This window comes from Onychostoma macrolepis, chromosome 22, assembly GCF_012432095.1.
Source record: "Onychostoma macrolepis isolate SWU-2019 chromosome 22, ASM1243209v1, whole genome shotgun sequence".
In the NCBI taxonomy this organism is placed as follows: Eukaryota; Metazoa; Chordata; class Actinopteri; order Cypriniformes; family Cyprinidae; genus Onychostoma; species Onychostoma macrolepis.
Window position 1 is genome coordinate 38,177,822 of NC_081176.1, and position 22,792 is coordinate 38,200,613.

Consider the following 22,792-nt stretch of genomic DNA (forward strand, 5'->3'; position numbering starts at 1 on the left):
TGGTCTGGTAAAGTGGGCCATCCCTTATTTATCAAAAAATCTTATGCATCTTAATTAAAATCACATGATTTATTAACACATATCATCAGTCAAACATATTTAACACATATTTAACAAATCCAAAAAATATATAACCTACAGGTTATGAGTAAAATAAACCATGTGTAAATCCTCATATCAATTCATGTGTGAAATTCCAAACAACTGAAAGATCATGTTGTGTTGACATTAAATTTGATTAATTCAGAAATCAGAATATTAAAATAACTATGTACAACTTAATTAAAGCTGAGACAATAACCAGCGGTTATGGCTAGTTCTATGACAAGCCCCTTCATGGTTAATGCAACTGAGTACAACTTAACTAAAGTCAAGCAGTTATTCAGAAATCTATAATCTCACCTGATGTGCCCCAATGCTCCATCTAACCTGAGATATAGTATGTACTTAACAGTGGTGTAGTCTAGATTTTAGTAGTGGGTGTACTCTGATTTTTCCCTACCAGCCTCATACTCACCGTCCCAAAGTGACACCCCATAAGCACCACCACACTCACTAATTCATACAATATGCATCTATGTAACTGAGAGCATTCTGAACGACTGCTTATGTGATATCAACATGACAATGTATTATAAGCAACAGAAGACTTTAACAGCCAATGACATTTAAAGACTGGACTGATTTTCTACGGTTTAGTGTTATTAATTTAACTCAACCAGTAACATTTATCTTAGAATATGGTCCCTGGAGCACAAGTTTTATCAGCTGTCAATTTTCAATGCTCATTTAAGAGTGCCTGTTTTTAAATTCCCCAGCCTAACTTTCAGTCCACAAGGCTGGTCAGGAGCACTCATCTCTCTCATCATCTGAAACAAGGAGATATAAACATTGTATTTAGTTTAACTGCTGTACAAAGACACACACATACACAGTATCCGTGTTATCTCTCCCCTTCTCCCGCATTCACTGATCCACCATCTGATATCCAGAGGCCAGTGTGAAAGACGCTCGGGACAGTTGGGGCTGATGGGGCCACTTACATTTGCACGTTTTTTTTTTTTTTTTTTTAAGCCTCTCCAATTAAAACATTCAAGCTATTCGTGGCTTACGAAAACACTGAAAGAGTGTAGTTTCATCTCATATCTCCTTTAGTGATTCACATTCAATTCTGCGCAAGAGTTGCGCAATAGCACTGGTAAAGAAACACGGCGTGATTTTCAAAATGTCGGTGCTTCGCAACACAGGCGGGGTGAATTTATGAATAAACGTGTGAAAGTTCTGTTACAAAACGATGTTGTTACGTATCCTCGTGCTTTTTTAAGCGAGTATACGGAAATCCTTGACCTTTCCTAATGGGTATACCTGTGTATCACGTAGACTACACCACTGGTACTTAACCCTCTGGTATTGTTCATTTGGGGGTCACACTTGTGTTGTTCGCCGTCAAAACTGACCGAACACCCGAAATGTAACTTTTTTTTTTTTTTTTCAGTAAAGTCAATGCAATATACTTTTGTTACGGAATTTTTTTTTCTTTTTTTTTTTTCTTTTGTATTTTGAGAGAATTTCATGGTACTAATTAATATTTATGCAATAATTATAATCAATATTTTCCCATAATCAAAGATTTTCTATGATTTTGATATTACTTTTCAATTATGGCAGTATTTCATGTTAAAATAGATACAATGCCTTTAAAATCCAATTTTTTGAAGTCAGATTAGTGCCATCTGGTCGGAGTAAAAAAAGAAAAACATCTGCAATTCCATGGTTTAGCCACTAGATTCCTATATAGCTCTATATAAAAGGCTTATAAACTCTCTAGTGGTTTTTAGGCATAAAGACTTATTTTTATTAAGTTGTAGATCAGGATATATACAGGTGCTGGTCATATAATTAGAATATCATCAAAAGTTGATTTATTTCACTAATTGTATATTATATTCATTCATTACACACAGACTGATATATTTCAAATGTTTATTTCTTTTAATTTTGATGATTATAACTGACAACTAAGGAAAATCCCAAATTCAGTATCTCAGAAAATTAGAATATTGTGAAAAGGTTCAATATTGAAGACACCTGGTGCCACACTCTAATCAGCTAATTAACTCAAAACACCTGCAAAGGCCTTTAAATGGTCTCTCAGTCTAGTTCTGTAGGCTACACAATCATGGGGAAGACTGCTGACTTGACAGTTGTCCAAAAGACGACCATTGGCATGTTGCACAAGGAGGGCAAGACACAAAAGGTCATTGCAAAAGAGGCTGGCTGTTCACAGAGCTCTGTGTCCAAGCACATTAATAGAGAGGCGAAGGGAAGGAAAAGATGTGGTAGAAAATAGTGTCCAAAGTTATGTTCTCTGATGAAAGTAAGTTTGTCATTTCCTTTGGAAATCAGGGTCCCAGAGTCTGGAGGAAGAGAGGAGAGGCACACAATCCACGTTGCTTGAGGTCCAGTGTGAAGTTTCCACAGTCAGTGATGGTTTGGGGTGCCATGTCATCTGCTGGTGTTGGTCCACTGTGTTTTCTGAGGTCCAAGGTCAACGCAGCCGTATACCAGGAAGTTTTAGAGCACTTCATGCTTCCTGCTGCTGACCAACTTTATGGAGATGCGGATTTAATTTTCCAACAGGACTTGGCACCTGCACACCGTGCCAAAGCAACCAGTATTTGGTTTAAGGACCATGGTATCCCTGTTCTTAATTGGCCAGCAAACTCGCCTGACCTTAACCCCATAGAAAATCTATGGGGTATTGTGAAGAGGAAGATGCGATATGCCAGACCCAACAATGCAGAAGAGCTGAAGGCCACTATCAGAGCAACCTGGGCTCTCATAACACCTGAGCGGGATCATTCCAGCTACAGAAGGCCCAAATCTTCTTTCAAGATTTCCTTAAGTACTCAGCCCAAGAAAAAACATCTCAAGAAATGGAGACAGGAACTGTCAATTTGAATTTGTATTGATCAAACCGAATTAACACCTTTTGGGATAGATGGTAATTTGCATGGAATGACACACCCTCTATAATAATCAAAATATCTCTTAACTCTTAAGATCTGTATTATCTTTTAGTCTACTTTTGTAAGATTGAGACCATTGTACCACTCGCCCTGAGACTATTTAAATGATACCAAACATGACTGTAAATATTACTTGCACTCATGTACAATATTATACTATTGACCATTCTGAGTGAACCAAGTGGAGGGCGGATGGGTAAGGGGAAGGAAGGAGATGAAAAAGAAGTGATGCATATGTGAGAGAGGCATTTTCCTGCATTTTCTCTCAGTGGGATGTGGAAACAGATGTCTGTATGTTAATGCACTGTGTGTGTATCGTCTGTCTCAGAAGATAAAAGTCTTTATTTTAGTGTAATGATACAGAATTACAGCCCCTTAATCAGACTGCCACTATGGGGACAGATATCACAGCCCAGACAGATGTTGCTTATGATGTCCCTTAATCAGACCGAGACTTCACAGATGCATATTGCTAATAGAACATCTCTTAATCAGACCAAGACTCCACAGACAAATGTCACTAATGGGACATCCCTTAATCAGACCGAGACTTCACAGATGGATATTCCTAATAGGACGTTCCTTAATCAGACCAAGACCCCAAAGACAGATGTCATTAATGGGACATCCCTTAATCAGACCGAAAATTCACAGATGGATATTGCTAATAGGACCTCCCGTAATCAGACTGAGATTACGCAGATGGATGTCAATAATGGGACGCCCCTTATGGAGATTTCTTCAATGGAGACTTACTATCTTCCTGGCGCAGATGCGGACGATCTACAAAAAGTTCAAGACGACATGTCATCTTGGGGACATGTCCACGTTGAAGAGGCGTGCGAAATGAAACATCCACTTTCAAATGCTAATGTAATGTGTGTTACGTCTTAAGTGTCTAGGGGTTTAAAGATAACGTAACAATATTAAGGGTTTAAGAAGAGCATTAGCCCGAGCCCCAACAACAACAACACTTTAACAGGTTTTATTCACAGCTCAGAGAGTATACAATAGCTTCCAAACAAGGAAAAGTTCAATTGAAAGGGAAGCAAAAAACTTCAGGAGGGGGAACATTGCCAAAATAACATACAAAAGCATTTATATTCTGGGGGGTTAAATTCTTTCTACACCTGTCAAATAAAAGGAAATCAACAACAAAATGATTCTCTCACTCCCCATCTAATCCTCAAACCAGGAGAAACAGGTACAGTCCAAAAGAAAAGGCACCCACCTCCCTACAGCTTCCAAAAGGGTAACAATCAATCAAGAGAGTACAGCTTAAGCTGTTGGTAGCAGGGAAAAACAAAATAAATGGTTAAATAGTTAAACATCAAAACTGTAGGCTACGTATCTTGCAATGTCTGGCTCAACAAAGAGCACAAAGGTTAGTTTGCTTCTAACCACAAGAGAAGGTTAATCAACAGTTAGATTAGTGAAGACAACAACCATACAGAACTCCAAAAGGCTTCAACAAACTCTGGACATGCTCTGGAGAGCCGTTTTCCTCTTCTGAGGGTTCTGCTTGGCTTTTATACTACTGCTTTCTCAGCTGGTAAGCAGGTGCAGCTGGAAAGGGCAATCAGCTACCTGCCAGAGTGGAAAAAGTGGGAGGAGCCAGAGAAGCAGGAGGCAGAGAGCGAGAGAGAGAGAGAGAGAGAGAGAGAGACCACAACAACAAGAAGAAAACATACCACAACACACAATGCAGTGAATACGTCACTGGACGTAAGGTGTATTTAAGTGATTTTATTCAATTATTACATTGTAGATAAAAAATGTGTCTGTCCTGTCAATAAAAAATTAATTGGTGCTGCCTAGTGGTTTGCAATTGTAGCTCTTTGTAGCTTTGTTTTTCTGCTAGAATCTCTATCTTACTATCACTCTCTGTTGTTTAAAGTATTTGACATTGTTCACTTTTAATCTAAACCACTAGCATAGCAAGTTAGCATGCCATTAGCCTGTTAGCTTGTCATTTGCGTTTACTACCATTTATTTTTCTCTGTCTTGCTCCGTTCAGTTCATCAAACATCTGTGGTAAATCGGAATCATTCAACAATCAAGGTGAGCAATGGCTTCTTCTCCTGTTATTGTTACTTAAACTGTTACTTTCAATGAGATTTAATCCACTCATAATGGCTATAATCTGTGAATGTGTCATGATATTAGGCTTTATAACACTAACACTCAATCATTTGTAGAGTGACCATTGTGTGTCTCTGTCAATACTCTCAACCTTTGACCTTTACTAATTCTAAAAACTTTTTTTTATTTTTTTTTTATGTATTGCATATTGCATACCCTGATAGCACACGTATATCACGGAGACGTCTATTTGATGTCTGCATTTACATCTGGAAGATGTATTTTTTTAGTGTTTGCTCATCTGCAATACGTCTGTAACCAAGTAGTAAAAAGTATAGAAGTTTGTTTCTCCCTTTGCATTGTTAAAAGTGTTTTTGTTTTTTTTGCACACACTTGTCGGGAAATGCACATGTGCTGTCATACTCAGACATTTTGGGTGATGCGCAGTGCGACACTCTCCGTAATTCGTTGAGTTGAGTTTGACACAAAAAGTAGTGATTCACTGTTACAACCTTCTTGTCAAGAATAACACAAAGTTACAGTAACTTATTTCCATTGTGGTCCTTGCTTTAAAAAGAGAGAATAAAATCCTAGTAAAAAAAATATATATATATCTGCTCATTCCCACAAAATAACAAACATATCAACAATTCCTTATACATGTTAAGACATCCGATCTAAAAACAGTCTCTTCACCCTTATTCTGAAACCCTCACAATTTGTTAATACATTAATATGTAACGGCAGCATATTCCATTCCTTTGCACCTGAATATTTAAACGACCATTGACCATACAGTGTCCTGTATAAATTAATATCCACAATGCTCTGTCTGGTAAAATGACCATATCTTAAATTAACCCGAGAAAAATAAGAATTAAAATATACTGGAGCCCTATCATTAATGATTTTATGTACTATTTTTAATTTCTGTAAAACTAATCTTCTTTCAGTTGGTAACCAACCAAGCTGTTGAAAGTGTATATTATCCACATGACTGAAACAATGTAATCCTAAAACTAATCTTATAAATTTCTGTTTTTTTTTTTTTTTAACTTTATCATCCAAGTTCTGGATAAATCGGTCATCCACGAACAACATGCATAATCAAAATGGCACTGAACTAAACCTGTAGCAAGTATCATTAAACTATCTCTATCCAAAAAAAACAGCATATCTAGCTATAAACTTAATTCTAGCATTCACTTTTTCAAATACTTCCCTAGCCATACTAGCCCCACTTAAATTATTGTCCAGAGCACATCCTAGATAATTGACCGATGTTTTATTAGTTAGTTCATACCCATCCACTTTGATCACCAAATCATCCTCCTTACTCAATTTATACTTAGACCCAAAAATAATAGATTCTGTTTTTCCTAAATGTCATAAGTTTATTTTCCCACAGCCTTCACCTTAACGAACTCTTCATCTAACTTTTCTTGTATTTTATTAGTCTCCTTCCCAGAAGCCAATAAAGCAACATCATCAGCATACAAGAACATATTACACTCACAAAGAGCCTGGATATCATTGATATACAGGTGCATCTCAGTAAATTAGAATGCTGTGGAAAAGTTCATTTATTTCAGTAATTCAACTCAAATTGTGAAACTCGTGTATTAAATAAATTCAATGCACACAGACTGAAGTAGTTTAAGTCTTTGGTTATTATAATTGTGATGATTTTGGCTCACATTTAACAAAAACCCACCAATTCACCATCTCAACAAATTAGAATACCTCATAAGACCAATAAAAAAAAAAAAAACATTTTTAGTGAATTGTTGGCCTTCTGGAGAGTATGTTCATTTACTGTATATGTACTCAATACTTGGTAGGGGCTCATTTTGCTTTAATTACTGCCTCAATTCGGCGTGGCATGGAGGTGATCAGTTTGTGGCACTGCTGAGGTGGTATGGAAGCCCAGGTTTCTTTGACAGTGGCCTTCAGCTCATCTGCATTTTTTGGTCTCTTGTTTCTTATTTTCCTCTTGACAATACCAGGTTCAGGTCTGGTGAGTTTGCTGGCCAGTCAAGCACACCAACACCATGGTCATTTAACCAACTTTTGGTGCTTTTGGCAGTGTGGGCAGGTGCCAAATCCTGCTGGAAAATGAAATCAGCATCTTCAAAAAGCTGGTCAACAGAAGGAAGCATGAAGTGCTCCAAAATTACTTGGTAAGCGGGTGCAGTGAGTTTGGTTTTCAAAAAACACAATGGACCAACACCAGCAGATGACACCCCAAATCATCACAGGCTATGGAAACTTAACACTGGACTTCAAGCAACTTGGGCTATGAGCTTCTCGACCCTTCCTCCAGACTCTAGGACCTTGGTTTCCAAATGAAATACAAAACTTGCTCTCATCTGAAAAGAGGACTTTGGACCACTGAGCAACAGTCCAGTTCTTCTTCTCCTTAGCCCAGGTAAGACGCCTCTGATGTTGTCTGTGGTTCAGGAGTGGCTTAACAAGAGGAATACGACAACTGTAGCCAAATTCCTTGACACGTCTGTGTGTGGTGACTCTTGATGCCTTGACCCCAGCCTCAGTCCATTCCTTGTGAAGTTCACCCAAATTCTTAAATCGATTTTGCTTGACAATCCTCATAAGGCTGCGATTCTTTCTGTTGGTTGTGCATCTTTTTCTTCCACACTTTTTGCTTCCACTCAACTTTCTGCTAACATGCTTGGATACAGCACTCTGTGAACAGCCAGCTTCTTTGGCAATGAATGTTTGTGGCTTACCCTCCTTGTGAAGGGTGTCAATGATTGTCTTCTGGACAACTGTCAGATCAGCAGTCTTCCCCATGATTGTGTAGCCTTGTGAACCAAACTGAGAGACCATTTTGAAGGCTCAGGAAACATTTGCAGGTGTTTTGAGTTGATTAGCTGATTGGCATTTCACCATATTCTAATTTGCTTTGGGTTTTTGTTAAATGTGAGCCAAAATCCTCACAATTAAAAGAACCAAAGACTTAAACTACTTCAGTCTGTGTGCATTGAATTTATTTAATACAAGAGTTTCACAATTTGAGTTGAATTACTGAAATAAATGAACTTCTCCACGACATTCTAATTTATTGAGATGCACCTGTAAATGTCGTTGTAAAACAATATGATGTTATAAATACATATTGTGAATGAGGTAAATCACTTACTTTTGGTGTTTTCCAAAAAGCAACATCTTCATCTTCTCAGTATCACGAGTCAAAGAAAATTATGTCTATGAGAAAAGTTTAGGACTGCACAGCAAAAAAATATCATTATAAAATAATAGGGGTGGCACGGTACACAGATGTCTCGGTTCGGGGGTCACGGTTCGATACGATTTCGGTACAACAGGGTGGGGGGGAGAATCTACTATGCTCAGTTTCTTTTCATTTATTTTGAACAGACAGCAGTGCAAATTACAATTTGTTTTCCATCGAGATGTGAAAACACTAAATATTATTACATGTTATATATATAAAATCTGTTTTGTTTTGTCAGACCTTTATACAGTGATTATTAATAAGACAATAAGTGTTTAAAGTTGATTCTGCTGGTATAAGGAAACAGTTGAAGTGATCACACCAGAGCGCACACACACACACACACACACAACACATCAGTTCCAGCATTGCTATCTTGACAGCGCAGTTGGTACTTTATCAAAATAAAATACAGGGAGCCAAACATCAGCGCGCGCGCCTCTGCGTCACCGTTGGAACGCGTCTGAAGTACAAAGCCTATCATTTACATAATAAATAATAGTTTCGCATTCAGATACGTTACATCGCAAATATGGAAATATTTTGGAATATTTGGATTTGTGCCGAATGAGAGAGGTAGGATACACGAGCACAAAGCTCCATTTCCAACAGTTGAGTGCACAAGCCTTTAAAGTATATTCCTTTGTCAGTCTATGTGAGAGACGCGTTCAGAATCAGCACATGGTCACTGTGTAGGGGGCTTTGTTACCAAGTGCGCAACTCATGGCATTCGCTGTTCTTCTGATGGCGGTTATCAAACAGCGTTGCAGTACAGTACGCCCCCTTCTGGATTGGGGGTGAATTGCCTGTATTCGTCATAAGGCTTCATGCACCAAACCGAGATGTCCGTACCGTGACGGTTCGGTACGAATACATGTACCGTGCCACCCCTATAAAATAATGTAGCATCACAAAATACATATGTAAATTAGGGATGTGCGGTCTAGTCGACTAAACGGTACAGCTCCTGCTAGAGCTGCATGATTAATCGTTAAAAGGTCGCGATCTCGATTCAAACACCCACACGATCTCATTTTTAAATGACAACGATTCGCCCGTGTCTTAAACCTTTGAAAAAAATCATACAACGTTCAAATCTGTGTTCGCGCTGCCACTGACACAGAGAGCAGACATTTAACATGTTTGGGTAAGAAACAGCTTCACAAACAGTCTTTTCAACTGTCTTATAGTCATTCATATTATCACATAAATACTGGGATGAAAGTTTGCAGTTCATATATAAACATTAGCGTTTACATGCACCCTCTTAATGCGATGAGATTTTGTTCAAAAACGCTGATTAATCCATTAATAAATAAAACAAGTGAAGTATTTATGAGTGAGTCAATGAATCATTCATTCAAACCATTTTTCTAAATTTTAATATTAAAAATTGGTGTATTTAATATATGTTGAAGATATATATATATATATATATATATATATATATATATATATATATATATATATATATATATATATATATATATATATATTAACATGTTTAGTAATTCATTCAAATTAATTAAACACTTTTAAATAGACTGCAGCAATAATATTTTGTCACACATTATTTTGTTTAGTTCAGAATTGTGGGAGAATCGTGATCTCAATTCGAGACAAAAAAAAATTGTGATTCTCAATTTATCCAGAATCGTGCAGCTCTAGCTCCTGCTAGTCGACACTGAAATCAATAGTCGATTACACGAGAGAAAAAATTACCATAATTTTAACGTTACATTTAAAACATTTTAACAACAAGCTAAAATAAAACTTTTGAAAAATAATAAATATCAAAATATTTAAATATAATATTTTTAAAAGCGTATCTGGGCGGAAACTACATTTTTACCTCAGACCTCGCATGTGTTTTCTTCATGTCAGTTGCGGCGAGCTCGAAATGACCACGTGAAGAACCAGCAAGGTGTGGGATTATTTTGAATTAACTGTGTAATGTCAAATTGGCTTACAATAACTCTACTGCAGCGATGCATAATCATGTTCAATACAGACACGTATGTGTTAGCTTGGAGGCTAGCCAAAGCCAGCAAATGTCAATCATGTCATACACTACAATCCGTCGCTGCGGTCCGCGATCCCATCTGCGCTGTCTATTCCTCTAAGACCCACTTCGGTGGTGGTGTGGGATTTCCAGGCTCTTTTCGAAACTGTCTGCTTGCTTGTAGTTATCTCTCTGCGTGCCTGTGACTTCAGTTCCTGCCGAGAGTGTTTTTTTTTAAAGTGCAGAATCGCCAGACCATGCTAACATGTTAAATTCACTGAACAAATGCGCATAGTCTGAGTAAGTAAAACTAGCATTGTTTTGTTTTTAGACAATGTAGCCTACATTTTTAAAAGCTGTTTTAATGCTATTCCTTGATAAACTTTACTATTGTTTTTGACTTGTGTTTTAATATGTTGGCTAACGTTATATGAAAATGAAGAATTCTGTCGGTCTATTTTCCATTTCTGCATTGCTCCAGCCGATCTGAATAAATAAGCTATGCACTGGTTCATGTTGAGTGTATGCTCGTCCTTATTTTCTGTTTAACGACCGCCTAAAATTAGATGATAATGTGAAGCAAGCATAAGGCATAATCGTGAACTATTTTTAGAAGATTTCATTGAGGGATTTGACAGTGTGATGCAAAGATTAAGTATCTCAAATGTAGGCTGTTATACATGCACAGTTTTATTTTTTCTTTTGCTATTTTTTGGGGGTTTCTAGCTTTTAGACTAGTGGACTAGTCGGATACAAAACTTCCGTTTAAACGACAGTCAAATTAGTCTTGGCGCGCACATCCCTAATTGTTACGCCCTAGGACGTATGTTTTTGCTTCTCTCTCTCTCACTCTACTCGCAAGTAGGAGGTAATGGCCGCCACCTGTCTCCAATGATTGGCTGCTCACACTGATTGGAGGATGAGAAGGAGCATTGGAGATTTAACCAGCATTTCCACCTCAGAAAGTGTTGGTTGTGTGTGTGTGTGTGTGGAAGCTTTTCTGAGGTTTCGCTCTCCTTGCTTTTCCAAGGGTTACGTTGTTGTTAAGAATTATGTCTTGTTGATTGGATTCTCTTAGTGATTTTGCGTTTATCCATCTCCTGTTGTAACTTCCATCTTTACAACCAGAAAACCTGTTATTGTAAGTTTATATTTGTTTGTATTCTTTCTTATTGGCTAATTCACTTTAGTTTGCATTGTTAATTTAGGATGGGGTTAAGTAGAGAGGGGGTGCCATTTTCTTTTTGTACTTGTTTTCCTCTGTTTATGTTAGTAAGGGAGTTAGGGTATTTTGATGTATTTTTGTTTTGGTAGGTTAGTTAGATTTTGATTATTAGGTAGAGGTATTATGTTTGTTGTTTTGGCCTGAGCTCCCTCTCGAAGTCATTAAAGTAAACACTCTTGTCTATGTACAAGAAAAATGTTATATTTTTCTTCAGTTACGTTGTGAAGTGGGGTTTTCTCTTTGTAAATTACTCTTTTGAGTTTGACTACTGGTCCTCACTGCTGACACACACACACACACACACACACACACACACACACACACACACACACCACCATTTTTATTCTGTTACGTGACCTACCCTCCCCTAGACTTGAAACAGGAACGTAACACTAATGTAAATGAGACTAAAAGCTTACTTTTAGTGTTCTCTCTGTTAAAACCTCCATGTCTGCACTGTGAGTCAAAGGAAATGTTGTCTGAGAGAAAAGTTTCAGACCGTTTAAACGCTCACAGCATATAAATATCACTAAATCAATGTTATAAAATACATATTGTAAATGAGATAAAATACTTACTTTCAGTGTTTTCCTGTTAAAAAGCAACCTCCTCGTCAGCTCCGCACCGTGAGCCGCACACTCAGAACATAAATATTGTTCTAAAACAATGTGATGTTAAAAAATTAATACTGTGTGAATAACATAAAACACTTCATCTCTGTATTTTCCGTCCTCATAAGCATAGCTCCGCATCGCGATTCGTGGGTCAAAGAAAATGGTGACGGTGAGAAAAGTTTCAGCCCGTTTAGGCGCGAAAAGTACGTAAATAAATGTCCTGGATGTATCTTCTTCTTTCTTCTTGTAGATTTTAATGGCGGTTGGCATACAACTTCAAGGTGCATTACCGCCACCTGCTGGTTAGGAGTGTGGGCCAAGTTCACAAAACCTTTTTCCTAATACCTCCTATCACCTATATTATTTTATCTAAATAAGTCATTTTCAGATAAAGCATTAAATTAATACATTCATCATATGAGTTCCTTTGCAATATATTTGTCAAGTCAAACTTCATCTTAATTCTTTTCAAATTACAAACCAATATTCTCCTTTCACTATTATACATTGGACATTTCATTATAACATGTTCCACAGTTTCCTCTTGAGCACAATGCTCACATTTTCCTGTCTGATGTTGCTTTATTTTATTCAACGTACTGTTAAGTGCTTTATGTACAAATCTAAGTCTGGATATAATGTATTCTTCCTTTCTATTTCTCCTTGTTATTCTACCTTTACCCACATTTCTTTGGATGTTATAAAGCCATCTTCCTGTTCTTTCTTCCTCCCATTATTTCTGGCATCTAATTTTCACAAGTTGTTTGATTAAAAATTTCATCTCAGTCTTACTATAGTTTACTTTCATGTCTATATCTGATTTTCCTGTGGTTTCCTTGGCACATTCATCTGCCAATTCATTTCCTTTTATTCCTATATGAGCTGGTATCCAACAGAACCATACCTTTAAACCCATCATGTGACACCACCTTCTTGTTTGATGGCGAATAACTCCTTAAGAGCATTATCGCCACCTATTGTACTGGAAGTCAAATTAAACTTGCATAGTTGATGGGTCTGAAATTTGAGTAAATAAATAAAACGTGTGGATAATTCAACACCAGAGCTTTTACTCTTTGCTGATTTTATTTTTATATGGTATGTGTAAACGAGTTACAGAGAAAGTTTTTATGTGTGGGTTCATTAAATAAAAAATTTAAATTAAAAAAAAGATTGTGTCTGTGTATGTATGTGTGTGTGTGTGTATATATATATATATATATATATATATTATAATCTGATGTGCAATTAGTAAATTATGTTTAATTTACTGCAATTACAAAATTTGGAGTATAATGAAGTGAGGTGTGGTCAAGTATGATAACCCATACTTGGAATTTGTGTTCTGCATTAATCCCATCCAAGTGCAAACACAGTTAAAAAAATTAATGGCTGGCTTAATGGCTTCTTTATGTACGGCAGTGGTGCTATAGGCCTATAGCACATAACCACCCCAAAGAACCACTGAAGAACCATACAAGGGCTTAACAGGTTCTTCATATGGTAGTGGCGCTATAGCACCTCAACCTCCCCAAAAGAACCGCTGAAGAACCTTTTTTTTTTTTTTTTTTAAAGAGTGTATTCCTGCTAAAAGAGAAAAAAAAACAAAAAAACAATAGAAGCCCAATAGAAACATTACAGAAATTCTAATGTTTCCATTAAAATACCATTATAAACCATTAGCTTTTTCTAGTAAAACCATTACAAAATTCCTTTTTGTAGTGTGTTTTGGGCATTTTTCCAATAGGATTTAACATCCCACCAATAGAATCCATCACATACCAGTAGACACCATTATAGTTTCCATTAAAACCAATACAATTCCCATTAAAACCATTACGTTTTCTATTGTGTTTTGGGCAGGGTTCTATTGTTTTTTTTTTTCAGCAGGGATGTTTTGTCTGGAATTGATTTGGTTCTATTGTGTTGAACCTTCCAGATTATTTTTGTATAGGCCTAATTAATGTCATTTTGTTGTATTCATATTTTATACTTAATAAAATAAAAAAAAAATAAAAAAAAAGCAGATAAATGCACAAATACGTCGCACACCGGACGAGAAGCGTAGTGCTGTGTCAAGGACAACTCACAGTTATCGCACCTACTGTAGCTCAAGACAGCAGTCCAAAACGGTTCATTGAAAAGTCCACTTCAGGAATTAATAAAGTTGCGTCGACAAGTTTGAGGTACGGTGTTTGATTTAACAGAGCACAGAAAGAGAAAGCGCGATCATGGATAGCTTTCTATACAGACAGAAAGACAAACGTTATGCTGAAAGATGCACAGTACACAATCTTCCAGATTAGGAAGAAGACATTATGCACAATAACAATTAATTGGGACAAATATAATGTGATTTTATGCTCTCTGGTGCGGCAGGACTTTGAACAGCGTCCTGACTCGCCGCGGGCAATATTTAACTAGCTATGTAACCTAAAGCAAACTGTCAGCTAAAATATCCACAAAACAAAAAATCAACACTGAAATAAGAACGTGCGGTATATCTGTCAATCAGACAGGCGTGAAAGTTGTGTTCGTTACTACATCAACAGTAGAGTTTTCTTTCTGAATCTACCTGGATTCTGCTGTTATGTCCACATGTCAAACGCAAATCTACGCCCTTGGCTACAGAGCATTCAGAACTGTCCGTTTTGACCGTAAAGTACACTCCTCCCCTCATTGCAGCCACCTGTATAATCTTCATCTGCTTCGACATCGAGGTAGAAAAAAAGGCGGAACATTTGTGTATCAAAATCTGCATTGATTTTTTTTCTTTTCTTTTTTTTTTTTCTTCTTTTTAAGGACAAATGGTGAAAATGAGGCTTCTGTTTAGTTTTCCCTTGCTCTGGTGTTTTCTAGATGGTAAGACATAGACTTGGCCTATAGGCTATATTTTCTCATTCAGACGCAGATAGGCTAAAAACCGAAAGTGACCTCGTTTTGTATCAGTATCAGCTCTAATCGCTTTATATTCGACAGAAATGCATTTGTCACTTGCATTTTGCAGTGTGTGTGTGTGTGTGTGTGTTTATGTGGCCACTGTAAGCCATTTAAGCATGTATGTTACAGTCTCTGCTACTTGAACTTGAGGGCTGAAAAGAGTAGTCTACATGAATCATGGTGCTTTCACTTTCGCTTCGAAATTTAATTTAATGAATCCAGACGTATTTCTGTACCCACAGTATTTGTCCCAGGTGAAGAAAGGTGCAGTAAAAATACACCTTTTTTATTATTTTTTTAAGAACACTTAGTACACTTCCATAACGTACTATATTTTTAAGTCCTATATTTTCTCTATCAAAGCGCACTAATTTTGTACTTACTATAGCTACTAAAAATTATTCTTCAGTACTTCTTAATATAATCTTAAGAACAGAAGTGTACTCAACAGTGCTATTTTGGGACACCATGAATATGAACTAAAATGTGTTTTTTTTTTTACATACGTTCTAAAAAATATGCATTTAGTTACCACTTGTAGTACAATTGAAACTATATTTCATATGCTGTTAAATATACTCACCATACACATAAAATACACTTATAAATTATTTAAAATATAAGAATAATATATAATGAATATATACAAAATGTATTTATAATGTATTGCCCACACATTTTTATAGATTAGATCATTCATTTAAAATGTATTGTAATTATGTTAACATTCCCTTTATATGATATACTTAACTACATGTTCATAGTGTCTTTAAATAGTGCAATTAAGTACTCTATTACTGTCATTAGTAGCATGTTGTTCTACATTAAAAAATATATCAATTCAAGTACTTACTGTTAAATTTAAACACATTCTAAAATTACACCTACTGTATAGTCACTTCATGAAGCTGTTGTTTTCCATCATTAATAAATTAACTACTTGAATTTTAGAAATAATACATTTGATTAAAATTACTGTAAATGTAATCCATGTAAATGTAAACACCCATAGATTGAAAGGATAATTACCCCATTACCACATAGATACAGCATTAACAATGCAGCACAGGTGCAAACATACAAACAAACAAAACAGTATCTCTTTCATCAAAAATGCTTTTTTTTGTGACGTACAACAAAATCCCTTCACACACCACACAAATACATATAAAAGTAATACATATAAAAATCCACTAAAATTTAATGTAAAGTGATCATAGCACACTTTTAAGCAATGCAATTATAAAACAATTCTGATGTATTTTATCTGACTACACAAACTCAATTTAAGGGTTAGTGCTAATTAGTGTATTTATATTAAGTGTACTTAAGTAGCACAGTTGGGAAAATGTACTTATAACTATTACATTACTAATATATTTTAAATAAAATAAGTATAGGATAACTATATAAAAGTGTACTAGCACTGAACAATTTTTTTAATCATTCAAAGCACACTTTTAAGAAATACACTAATAAAAGTCCTCTGTATATTTTTGCTGTAGCATACTTTATTTCAGTGTACTAACAATCAATTTAAATATCAGTTATATTTATACTTTTGTAATTGCACTGAAATACTGAAGAAGAAGGCTGCTTTTAATTAATGTATTTATTGTGTTACATGTGGTGTCTTCCACGAAGTGCAAGGAGACGAAGGAACGAAACTTAAGTACTTTAATGATGAATAATAGTTCATAAATAACAGAAATCACATTACAAGACGATATATCACTTCAACATGACGCTACCTAACTTTAAGACACAACAAGGGAGAAAACCAAACTTAATGCTTATAAAGCCAACTGAAACAAAGGTAACGAGATAGTAATCAAACACAGGTGGGGACAATGAAACGATAATTAACTAATGAGGAGCTAATGAAAGAAAGCCGGAACAAAACCATATAAGGACAATGGAGATTACAGACAGGCAGACATGTAACAGTATGTCAGCTACATGTCAGAGCTGGACGGGACCAGCAGGTATCTCCCCCTCCCGGTAGGCGCGTCCCGCGCCGTAACAGTTCCAACCGGGAGGGGTGGATGTCGGACCCTGGATGGCGGAACTGGGCGGAACCAGTGGAGGCGAAGGGGAGCTGGACTGGACCAGCGGAGGCGAAGGTGAGCTGGACGGGACCAGCGGAGGCGAAGGTGAGCTGGACGGGACCAGCAGGTATCTCCCCCTCCCGGTAGGCGCGTCCCGCGCCGTAACAGTTCCAACCGGGAGGGGTGGATGTCGGACCCTGGATGTCGGACCCTGGATGTCGGAGCAGGACGGAGACACAAGGCATAGAGGAGGCATCCAGGGCGGATCAGGGGACTCCGGCGGCCATGGCGGGTCAGGAGGCTTAGAAGGCCTAGGTGGAGCAGGGAGCTTGGGCGCCCATGGAGGATCCAGGAGCTTGGGCGCCCAAGACGGAGCAGGACACACAGGTGAATAGCCCCCCCCCAAAAAAACTTAAGGCGGAAATTAAGGGCCTTCAATCTTCGTTTGGATTCTTGGGGCCGCTCGGACAGTGCGGACTCTTGGGGGCGCTCTGGCAGCACGGAGACAGGGAGGCGCCTTCGTGGCGCAGGCACTGGGGTGCGCTCTTGCAGCGCGGGTTCTGGGTGGCGCTCTTGTAGCGCGGAGACAGGGAGGCGCCTTCGTGGCGCAGGCACTGTGTGTGCTCTTGCAGCGCGAATTCTAGGGGGCGCTCTTGCAGCACGGAGACAGGGAGGCGCCTTCTTGGCGCAGGTACTGGAGGACGCTCTGGAAGCGCTATCTCTAGGGGGCGCTCGGGAAGCGCGGAGCTAGGGAGGCGCCTTCTTGGCGCAGGGACAGGGGGGCGCTCTGGAAGCGCGGATTCTTTAATGCGCTCGGGCGGCGCGGAACTGGGCGGAACCAGTGGAGGCGAAGGGGAGCTGGACTGGACCAGCGGAGGCGAAGGTGAGCTGGACGGGACCAGCGGAGGCGAAGGTGAGCTGGACGGGACCAGCAGGCCTGCCACACTTCTCGGCGGCGGGTTGGCCGCTCTCTCAGTCGGCGGGTTGGCCGTGCTTCTCGGCGGCCTTCCAGAACTGGGGACGATGGAGGTGTTGAGGAGGACTTGGGGGTATTTGTGGTCGGGCAGGTGGTCCGAGCGATTGGTGCGGTATGTGGGGGTTCCGGGCTTTAGGTGAGCTGGCGCGATGTGGCGTGCTTCTGCATGGGCTGGACAACTAGACTGACGGGGTTCTACTACTTCGTGAATTTCGAAGTTGGAATCATTTAACAACAGTACCAGATTAAGGAGTTCTTTCAGGGGAAAATCCGAGGAAGGAAGATCGCATCGGATAATATCGTCGTCCAGCCCCTGCAGAAAGCACGCACCAAGAACGGCGTCGCGCCAGCTCAGCTGATGGGCTAGCTCACAGAATTCCTCCACATACCGCTCCAATCTCCAACCGGCCTGCCGTAAAGTCCACAGCCTGGTTTCCGCCGCCAGCATATTCGGTGTCGGTCGTGTCTTCTGTTACGTGTGGGGTCTTCCACGAAGTGCAAGGAGACAAAGGAACGAAACTTAAGGACTTTAATGATGAATAATAGTTCAGAAATCACATTACAAGACAATATATCACTTCAACATGACACTACCTAACTTTAAGACACGACAAGGGAGAAAACCAAACTGAATGCTTATAAAGCCAACTGAAACAAAGAAGGTAACGAGATAGTAATCAAACACAGGTGGGGACAATGAAACGATAATTAACTAATGAGGAGCTAATGAAAGAAAGCCGGAAAAAAAACATATAAGGACAATGGAGCTCACAGACAGGCAGACATGTAACATAGTGTATACGTTTTCAAATTTTACTTAGCACAAAAAATAAGAATGTACTACAAATGTACTTGCTGGTATTTAAGTATTTTTAGTGCATTCAAGTATACTTTATTTTTACCTGGGATCTGTAGAGAAAAAGAAAAGAAAAATGCACATTCCAGGTGTATATTTTCATTTGATTCACAACTGACTGTTGATTGCTTTTCTTATAATTTTGCGTAGAATTATTTGTTCATTTCTTCTTTAGGTGCTTCTGGTTTTGGTGCAGACAGAGAGGTAGTGTTTGTGATGGAGGGAGATTCAGTCACTCTGCACACTGGTGTTAAAACAAACCAACAAGAAAAGATTATATGGTATTTAAATACCATTCGCATCGCTGAAATCACTGGCAATCAGAGTAAGATCTGTACAGATGATCAGTGTGAAGAGAGATTCAGAGACAGACTGAAGCTGGATCATCAGACTGGATCTCTGACCATCATGAACACCAGAATCACAGACTCTGGAGAATATAAATTGAAGATAATCAACAGCAACAGTGACAGTGAAAAGATCTTCAGTGTTTTTGTTCATGGTGAGTCATTGTGTTTGAAATCAATTCTTGTATATTTAAATCACATCATAAATGTGTTTAGTGATGTTTTGCAGTGATATTCAGAGGTGTTTTTCTCTTACATCTGTATACATGTATATCTTCTATTATTAATTTACATATATATCATTTCTTCAAAAACACTTACCAAAGTAGAATTTGTAACATTAATTTAGTTCAATTCGATTGAAATAATTTTGTTTTTCCATTGAGTTTTATCAGCTAGTTTTGTTCTGTACATCATGTGATCTATGATCACCTTCTATTATCATCGGTTTAAATGCATCCAGTATATCATACTGATTTTTAGTTCACCAGCAATCCAAAATGCAGAGGACTTTATGTAAAATATTTTCATTTTCACAAAATGTGGATAAATGTTGCATAATAAAAAAAATGAATAAAAGAGAGCATGTTTTATTGTTTTCATCTCTACAGTTCTCGCATGTTATGTGAGAGAAAGATCCTCCAGTAGTTGTTGGTTTGTGTTTCAGATGTTCCTGCTGCTGAACGAGATGAAATGAAGAGAAAGGAGGGAGATTCTGTCACTTTATATCCTGGTGAAATTAAAAAACAAATTTATTTGATGACGTGGTATTTTAATGACATTCTCATCGCTGAAATCTCTAGAGTTTTCAGTAAGATCTGTACAGATGTTCAGTGTGATGAGAGATTCAGAAACCGACTGAAGCTGGATCATCAGACTGGATCTCTGACCATCGTGAACACCACAAACAAAGACTCTGGAAATTATACACTACGAACCGACAGCAGCAGATTTAGTATCATCAGGAGATTCAGTGTTACTGTCACTGGTGAGTATCATTTTTTTTCATTCAGTGCCTTTTCCCCTAGAGCAATTTTAGAAAACCAGTTGTTTTAAATCTTATTATATACTTAAATCTTCTCAGTAATTTTTTTTTTTTTTTAACTATTTATAAAGTTTTTATTAATTTTGTTGTTGGTCATCTCCATCATCTTCTTATGCACATCAAAGCAACAGACAGTTGTCACATTTATGTCACATTATTGATTTTACAATTTTGAAGTGTATTGTTAATAATAAGAAAAGTGCACAATATATTGGCACATTTCCACTGCATGGTACGGCAGTTTGATTCAGCTCACTTTTTGGGGGTTTTCTGCTGTGTACAGTACCTTGTATCTGGTAAGTTTTTAGTACCACCTTGGTTGAGGTTCCAAGCCAGCCATACAGTACTAAAATGTGACGTGTAAACACTACAGATCACTGATTGGTCAGAGAATCGTCACTACCAGCTTCGTTGGATTTTTGACACAAGACACCGAACAGAGCCAAAGTAAAGCAGCTTTAAACAGTTATCTTGTTAGAGTCACTGTTTTAGCTGTAGTTTCTAAAAACCAGATGGTTCCATTTATCAATATCATTCAATGTTTTACACAAAGCTGTAAATGACAGTGAAGTATTGGTAAAGTTTATTGTCAGTCAATCTCTATTCATAATGACAGTATTTATCTGTTCCAGATTCAGGTCTGTCTTCAGCTGCTATTATTAGTGGTGTTACTGCTGTTGTTCTGTTGCTGGCTGCAATTGGTGTGATTTACTGTTGGCACAAATCAAGACAAAATGGCAAGTATTACAGCTAATCTTACAAAATGAAAATATGAGATTCATTGTGCAAAAATCTTTTAAATGTGTTAGGGTATGTGTTTTTATTTTAATTGGCCAAATTAAGAGTTTGTTATTATTGTCCAAACAGGAACCAGGGTGCTGCACAGTTATGACAAGGTGAGATACAGTGTTAATTTTGGCAGGCTTTTTTGATTTAGTCTTAGTCTTTATCTTGAGATGAAAATATTTAATAGTCTTAGTCAAATTTTAGTAATTTGAGTCGTTCACAGTTTTAGTCGACAAAAGGCATTGCATTTTTGTCAACTTTTAGTCATTACTTTTAGTCAAACCAGTTACCAACATTTATTGTGGTAGCTATTTTATATGTAGTCTTCAAACAAAAATAGTCAATTCTTCTCTCTTTATACCAAATACTCTAAATTAAGTTTATGAGAAATTTGAACCAAGGATTGCATTTGGGAAAAACTAAATTTTCATTTTTTTGGGAGAGACATAAATTAAACTCTTTTTCAGATACAGTAGGTTTACTTAGCAAGTATATATTTATTTAACATCTTTTGTTGGTTAACATTAATGACACAGATAGGTATTTAATTAAGAATGCTGTCCATTTAAGATGGATGCATGCATAGTTTTTTGGGGATTTATTGTCTGACGTGCACAGTTGTTCACAAATATTGCCTTACCATTAACCTCTTAACTGTCACCGTCCACCCTGTGGGACGCCTACCTTTACTTCACTATTTTACAATTAAATCCTAATCTTTAATTGTTAAACAGTTGTTAAGCACTTTATTTTGTCACCTTCAAAAAGTAAACATGACATAGATGTGACATACAATTGAAAAAATACCTTCCTGGTTTATCACACATATCAAAGTGTTTGGCACTGTTGAATATGTGTTTTCTACTGTGTTCTGGCGAGAGACCAGAATGTAGGATGGGGGAATAAAAAGCAGGAATCATGAACTCAGACAAAAGACAAAATGTTCTCTACATGTCCAATAAAAGACATCTGATTCACAACATTCAAATTCAAGCACCTAACTGAGCATAATGTACAATAAAGAGACAATATTAATATATAAACAAACAGAAAATTCAGTTAATTTAATTGATTATGATTCTAACAAACTGCAATATTAGATAAAATTTGTTCTAAACATTGAGTTCTAAACATTGAGTTCTGTCATTTAAATAATTTAGGGAAAAATGAAATAATCTTCTGTTATTATTTGTAAGCCAAAGTGTAGATTTCAGATCAGACATAGATCCAGGATGAATCTTCTCATCCAGGATGAAGATTCCTGGGGCCTGTACCATGAAGCCGGATTAGCTGGCTAGCCAGGTAAGTTTCAGTTTAGTTTGCCCCAACTCTGGGTTTTAGGTACCATGAAGGTAGCTCGGCTTTAAGCGTTGTTCGTCGCCATGGTATCTTATGCTGCACGACTAACCTGCTCCGGGGCAGGTTATGTTCTGGATTCGAGATCTCAGACTGAAATTCGACCAATCAGCTGTGATCAAAGAAACATAGGTGACGTCACATATCCCAGTGTCTGTTGCAATGGCTTCACCTTTTCTACCAAATCCTGTGGACATCTCCGCACAAATTGTTAGACGAGCACTTCAGAGAGA

General features: G+C 37.6%; 2 protein-coding genes across 4 annotated transcripts; one reads left to right on the forward strand and one right to left on the reverse strand.

Moving 5' to 3' along the window:
* Positions 1-17,615: 17,615 nt before the first annotated feature.
* Positions 17,616-19,438, reverse strand: LOC131530958 (histone-lysine N-methyltransferase 2D-like). 3 transcript variants are annotated; one of them, XM_058761514.1, is made up of 2 exons: positions 19,319-19,438; positions 17,616-18,654 (listed from the first exon to the last, which is right to left on the reverse strand). In XM_058761514.1, the coding sequence occupies exon 2, from the start codon at positions 18,615-18,617 to the stop codon at positions 17,628-17,630; it is 990 nt and encodes a 329-aa protein (XP_058617497.1). In that variant the 5' UTR covers positions 18,618-18,654; positions 19,319-19,438; the 3' UTR covers positions 17,616-17,627. The 3 variants fall into 3 exon arrangements, with proteins under 3 accessions (XP_058617497.1, XP_058617496.1, XP_058617495.1); XM_058761513.1 differs by lacking the exon at positions 19,319-19,438 and adding an exon at positions 19,072-19,195; XM_058761512.1 differs by lacking the exon at positions 19,319-19,438 and adding an exon at positions 19,072-19,195 and having other exon boundaries at positions 17,616-18,696.
* Positions 19,242-21,171, forward strand: LOC131530961 (uncharacterized). The gene is made up of 3 exons (XM_058761517.1): positions 19,242-19,527; positions 20,040-20,360; positions 21,050-21,171. Exons 1-3 carry the CDS (start codon positions 19,242-19,244, stop codon positions 21,169-21,171), a joined length of 729 nt encoding a protein of 242 aa, XP_058617500.1.
* Positions 21,172-22,792: the final 1,621 nt, after the last annotated feature.